Raw genomic sequence first — 6,744 nt, 5'->3', positions numbered from 1 at the left:
GTGATGGTTTAGTGGTGAAAAGAATTCATTTGTTTTTTTGGATTCTTAGAAATAAGTTGTAAGACAGGACAATGAAGTATTGAAGCTATTATGCAAAAACTAGCCACTAAAAGGGGAAACATGAAGAGCACTCTATATAGAATTTTCTGATAATTGTCTCACAGTATCTTTAAACTGTTAAAACTCAAGTCATGTTGATTAAAAAACACACAAATGGAAAAGTACAAGACAGGAAAGTTTAGTTCAACTGCATGGTCTTTATTGATTTTTGCTGGTACTTGAAGTTTATCCCTCAATCTCATCAACGTCCACATCAACGGTCTTGCTGCTGGTGACCACCTTTCCATCCACAACTGTCTCCACCACTGTGATGACTTTTGTGACCACTGAAAAATGAAAGAAACAACAGTGATCAGCAAATTTCATCATGTTTCATAAAGCACTTCAAAACTTAGGTTTCAATTTTAATGATCAAAGCATGTTTGAGAGAAATGTCTTACCTTGCTTTGTGCTGATTAAAACAAAAAAGAAAAATAAGAAAAGGGAACACGTTAGTCTCAGGCATTTTTACATGTTTCATTTAGTGTCCTCAGTGTGATGCCGACAGGTCTCACCTCTCATCCTCCCCATCCAGCAACCTCCTGTACTCTGCGATCTCCATCTCCAGACGGGTCTTGAGGTCCAGCAGCATGTCGTACTCCTGCTTGTTACTGGTGATGTTGGCGTGAAGCTGGGATAGCTGAGCCTCCAGGTTTGTGACCATGTTCTGAAGACTTCCGAGCTGTGCAGCGTAGCGGGCCTGAGTCTCTGCAAGGGTGCCCTCCAGCGACGCTTTCTATTGTGGTTGGAGGATAAGGTTGTTAGGATGAATAGAAATCAAAAGATGTTACTTGACGCTTGTAATCGGCTTGTCCAAGTCAAATCTGTTGGAAAACATGTTGACGTGAGCATGAAGCTAGCATGTGGTGTTGCATTCTCTGGGTTACTTTTAGACTCCTGCAATCTGGATCATCAATTTAAGTATTTTATAATAAATTCTATTTTGACATACCATGCTCAGATGGGATTGCAGTTCAATCTGAAGCCTCTGGAGGGTACTCTTCAGGTCCTTAATCTCTGTGCGGGATGTTGTCAGGGTCTCTGTGTGTGTCTTTACTTCCTGTTCAATACCAGCAACCTGGGCAGAGCAGAGAAATAGCATGTCATGGGTTACCCAACAGTTACATGTACTGACATCTCACCATAAATAAAGTAGATCAATACTCTTCAAAAGTAGCCAGTATTCTACACAGTCATATAATCTCACCTTGGTCTGGTACCATGACTCGAGTTCCTTGCGGTTCTTGCCGATGACAGCCTCATAGTGATCCCTGATCTCTGACATGGTCTTGTTCAGGTCTACAGAGGGAGAGGCATCCACGGACACATTGACCTGTCCTCCCATCTGACTCCTCAGCAGAACCATCTCCTGCAGGTGATAAACAACAATCCATTCAGTCAGTAAGTGCATTAACTTAAAATGATCTTGTCATTATTTATTACTTTTCAATGGCTTCTCTGTTTTAGTGTGTTGCATGAACAGTTTTGGGTTTTGTAATCGTTCTTTGTGTGTTTGTGTGTGGTGTCAGTGTGAGTGTGCCTGTGTCAGACAAACAGAAGCAATGAGCTAATGGAGGAAGAATGGAAAAAGGAGAATTGAAGGAAGTGTGCAGAGTGGAGAGGGCCAGGTCTGGGAAAAGGCAGAGGGCATTTTTGTGAGCAAATAATAACCAGGTTAGGCCACAATAGATGGCTGTAATGGATGGTGACAAGTCTGTCTCACAGTGAATAGCTGCTGTGTTTAGGTGAGTGCTGCTGAAAAGATGAAAGACGATGAGTTTGATTAATCACTGGCGTATTACCATACTTTCAGGTTAAGTATATACACAAAGTGGGTGTTGGCCCGAGTGTAGGATCTGTTTCAGGGGCGTTGACAGATGATAAGTCTGAGGCTTGACTCCGCTCAAACTCCCATCAACAAACCTTGTGTTGGTTAAATTAGTGCAGCTCTCCTGCCTGTTTTCTACACTCCTCACCTCTTCATGGTTCCTCTTCAGCATGATGAGCTCTTCCTTCAGGGCCTCATACTGACTCTCCAGGTCCATCCTGGCCATGGTCAGCTCATCCAGCACCCTCTTCAGTCCAGCAATGTCCGCTTCCACAGCCATCCTCATGGCCAGCTCGTTCTCATACCTGAAGACAGGGCACACAGGTCAGAGTGTTTTTGATTAGTGTGTAGAAGGAATAGAAGTGATCAGAACAACATGAGATGTTGCTAATGTTTCAGAGCAAATAAGGGCCAAAGCATGAGGACACATGAGAATACACTTACTTCATTTTGAAGTCATCAGCAGCCAGTTTTGCGTTGTCAATGTCCAGGATTGTCTTGGCGTTGAGTCTGGAGGCAATCCGGATCTGATGAGGACAAAAACACAGACATAAAGATACAAGTTAGAAAAAAAGGTCTGCCTGTTTTTAAACAGTTTAATCACAAAAGCAACATCTTAGATGTGACACATTTTAAAAAAGCAGACAGGGATTTAGATTAGTGATATACAAATGTCATATTCTGACTTTCATTTTAAATTAAACATAAATACACCACTCAAACAATCTCATGTAAGTAATTGTGCTTGATTACAAAATAATTATTTCAAACTAACATGATTTTATTTGGCATCCAACAAACTTTTTTAGTAGAAAAGATGAACTACTCTGAAAATGTTTTACTTCAGTTGATTACACTGTTTTTGATTTATTGGAGACCAACGTTGTTTCTATGTCTAATTATCTCTACATCACTGAACACTGAGAGCAGGTTGTGATGCACAGGAATGGATGACAGCTATGACAATCAGCATGTTCAGCTTTGTTTTTGTGTTATGAGCTTCCTGATAAGGTGGCGTCACATGTCACTGATGTCCTGGCTCTCTAGCTAATAGTTTAACTGTCAAAGCTCCAAGTTTGATACAAACAATGTGAAAAAACATCAATGTGCATGATTTTACTGAGAAATCAAGCTATGTGTCTGTTTTCTCTTACCTTGTCCTTCAGGTCTTCGATGATGACAAAGTAGCGGCTGTAGTCGTGGCAGATGACAGTTCTGGACTGGTACCAGTCTCTGATCTGCTTGTCCAGCCGGTCATTCTCCTTCTCCAGCGTGCGCACCTTCTCCAGGTAGGAGCTAAGACGGTCGTTCAGGTTCTGCATGGTGGCCTTCTCGTTGGCCCCAACGTGGAGGTCCAGGCCATCAGACAGGTTGAAGCCTCTTGCGGAGGGTGCAAAGTTCATCTGGGAGGAGGAGATGCGGGTGCCATGGCCGCCTGCTCCACCGTAGACACTGGTGGTCTTCTGACCGTAGGATCTGAAAGACATGCTGGAGGTTTGGAGGTTGACCAGGTAGGATCACTGGAGCTGATCTGCAGTTGGAGTTGTTGCTTTGGCCTCCATGGTTATATAGCCACCACACGCAGCAGAGTGGGACGGGCCAGGAGGAGCAGTTGAAAGAAAAGAATGCGGCCAGCAGGTTTCCCCCCTACTCCTCCATACAATCTCTCAATCAGCACGGGTGTGGTGAAGGGAGGGGATAGGGGTTCACCCACCTTTTCAGGTAGAACTTGTGATTCCACATTTATTGAATAGTTTTCAGTTCCATTTCTCAAGAGCATTTAACTTTAAGCAGTCTAAATCTGTAGCTTTTCTAATCTGATTGCCAGAAAGCAGCTGTAAAGACAAGAAGAAATGTATAGCTTCAAATATTGCATTCATGTAGAAGGAAGTTTTGTGTGCACTTATCTAGTAAAATGTTCACTCACAGCGGTGACAGAAATGGCACATACCAGTGACAATTTCACCTCAGTGAAACTTTGGCTCAAAGGTGTAACACAAAGCATTTCTCAAATAGCTTAGGTTATTTCTGTTACACAGGGTTTTAGGCAACATCTTTAATATTGTGTTAATTAAAATGTATAAAGAACAATTGCATCAAGGTCAGGTGTTTGTATTCAGTCTATACACAGACTTGTAATTAGTGACTGTCAAAGAGATGCAAGTAAAAAAAAAGGTCAGCAGAGCACATGGTTCAGTGTCTAATTTGAATCAGAAATATCAGATAAAGAATTACATTTCACAGACAGCCACGTATAAAGGGATTAGTGTCTGAAGGAACAGCTTAATATTTATTTCTCAACATTATGTGGATCAGCTCTTTGTCCTCAGAGACTAATAACTTTCATCAGACCTGATATTTATTATATTTTAATGTTCCAGATGGTAAATGTGCTTAATAACAGTAGTTTAACTTTAAAGTGCCCATCAAATACTGATGCCTGGATATGACAATTAAAGTTCTACAGCCAAGTTAAAGGAGGAAGAAATGTGTTTCCTCTGAGGGCAGGACGAGAAAGAAAACACAGAGACTTGAGTAAGGAAACTGATATGGACGAACAAGTAAGGAAGTCTTCGAAAAAAAACATCTGAAGCGGAGATGGATCGCTGCTGAATAAAAGAAACTGAAGAGTTAGTCCATAAAAACAACTGCATCTTGGTTATATAGGCTACAATGGTTAGAGATATTTCCAAACCGAAAAGGGACAAGAAACAGATTGCAAATTGCTGGTTTGTAGCCTACTTCAGGTAGCGACACAACAAACTTTAAACAAGCCAGACAGTCAGTGACAGTCAAATGTTGCTGTCGGTGTTCTCTGCTCTCTCTTGTGAGAGAGGCCTCTAAGCCTCTATACGCATTTCACTGTGTCACCTGCTGTCACAATTTCTTCTGTTGAAGCGTTTCTTTCCTTCTTTGTTAACAAAGTTAACCATATTCGAGCAAAAATGACTCCATCCTTTTTCTTCCCTTGCACCCTGCCCAAACCAGCCAACAATTCTGGAAAGGTTTTCTTTGATCTCCATACAAGAACTCACACATCTGGTTAGCATATTATTTATTCCTTCGGGCCATGTATTCAGTCCATAATCAATAACCCGTTACCATCTGGTCATGTCCCATCTTATTTCAAACATGCAGCTATTAAACTACCTCTCAAAAAAACTAATCTTGACCCGTCCCTGCCCCATAACTACAGGCCTGTTTCCAAGTTAACCTTCATTGCCGACATTTTAGAAACAGAGGTTGCCAAAAGGCGGCCTTAGATTCACACAATGTCCTTGATAAGTTTCAGTCTGATTTTTGTTGGTCACATTCTACAGAAACAGCTCTTCTAAGAGTTGTTTATGAGCTTTAAATGCAGTATGATGCTGGAAAATCTTCAGTATTGGTTTATCTAGATCTCAGCGCAGTTTTTCCGATACTGTGGTCCACAGTATATTGGTTGAAAGGCTCAGGCAGTGGTGACTATTTCTGGCTCAGCTCTAGACTGCTTCTCCTCCTTTACAGGATTTTCTCTGTTACAGTTAACAAAAACACTTTCTCAAATTCATCCATGACTAGTGAAGTTCCCCAAGGTTCTGTCCTAGGCCCAATTCTTTCCACTTGGTCTCAAATTAACAGCTTTAAATAGATTTCATACCACCCTTGTGCAGAAAAGATTAGATAGATAGATAGATAGATAGATAGATAGATAGATAGATAGATAGATAGATAGATAGATAGATAGATAGATAGATAGATAGATAGATAGATAGATAGATAGATAGATAGATAGATAGATAGATAGATAGATAGATAGATAGATAGATACTTTATTGATCCCGAGGGAAATTCAGGTTAGATGGCAGACAACAGATGGCAGACAACAGCTATACTCTGATCAAACAGAAGTCCTTCTATGCGCTGCTGTAGCCATTGTTCCCGCAGCATTACGGAAAAACTTGGTTCACTAGCTATGTTTGTTGAACCTGTTCTGCGAAATCTAGGCATTTCTTTTGGCCAGTCACTGTGCCTTGACCAGAATATTAATTGTCTTGTTCGCTCTTGTTTTAACTAGTATAGAATTTTTGCTAAACTTAAGTCCATTCTTGCCACTGTTCAGCTGGAGATGATGCTTTTATTTCTTAACAACTAGATTTCTGTAACTCCCTTTTTACCAGCCAGACTATTAACCAGGTCCTCCAAAAGTTCACATATCACACCAATTCTGTCTTCTTTACACTGGCTTCCCATGAATTTTAGAATTACATTGAAGATTTGTGTTCTTACTTTTAAAGCCCTGCATGGACAGGCACCTGTACATAACTGAACTTTTTGGGCCTGACACTCCCAGCCGATCTCTCTTAGGTCTTCTGATCAGGGATTACTGGTAGTCCTGCAAACCTGACTGAAGACCAAGGGAGACTATGCTTTTGAGGTTTTGCTGTTTCTTCTCTGAACTGAATGTGTTGCTCTGACTCTTTCATGTGGCGAGTAGAACAGTTTGAGAAAATCTATTTCAGCTGCAGCTCTGACCATCACAAACAGAGCAGCATGGAGACACTACACATTAATGTTAAAATATAATTCAAAGCCAAGAGAAGCTATTCGTAATTGTAAATCCGAAATATGCAAGTAATTGCTCTGGCGCCTTTTCAGTTGCTGTTGAAGGATATTGGTAAAAAACAATCACGAACTAAACAGACTATAATGTAAAATCATGCAGGACACATTAAGTGAATGAAACTCGACTCTTGTTTTCTCATTCAGCTCGCCGGTCAGTTTGTTTTTGTTGATTACTGAAGGCTAACTGCACAGCTATGTTTGCCACCGAAATT

At 40.9% G+C, this 6,744-nt stretch overlaps 1 protein-coding gene across 1 annotated transcript; it reads right to left on the bottom strand.

The window, feature by feature from the left end:
* Positions 1-237: 237 nt before the first annotated feature.
* On the bottom strand, positions 238-3,549 carry LOC306820685 (keratin, type I cytoskeletal 50 kDa-like). Its single transcript, XM_079338608.1, has 8 exons — positions 3,082-3,549; positions 2,372-2,454; positions 2,076-2,232; positions 1,307-1,468; positions 1,052-1,177; positions 615-835; positions 501-511; positions 238-386 (listed from the first exon to the last, which is right to left on the bottom strand). Exons 1-8 carry the CDS (start codon positions 3,412-3,414, stop codon positions 286-288), a joined length of 1,194 nt encoding a protein of 397 aa, XP_079194734.1. The 5' UTR covers positions 3,415-3,549; the 3' UTR covers positions 238-285.
* Between the last annotated feature and the right edge of the window lie 3,195 nt (positions 3,550-6,744).

The sequence above is a fragment of the Symphodus melops genome (assembly GCF_947650265.1).
Source record: "Symphodus melops genome assembly, chromosome: 2".
NCBI lineage: Eukaryota > Metazoa > Chordata > Actinopteri > Labriformes > Labridae > Symphodus > Symphodus melops.
The sequence above is the reverse complement of the archived record's forward strand: the minus strand, read 5'-3'. Positions and strand labels throughout refer to the sequence as shown.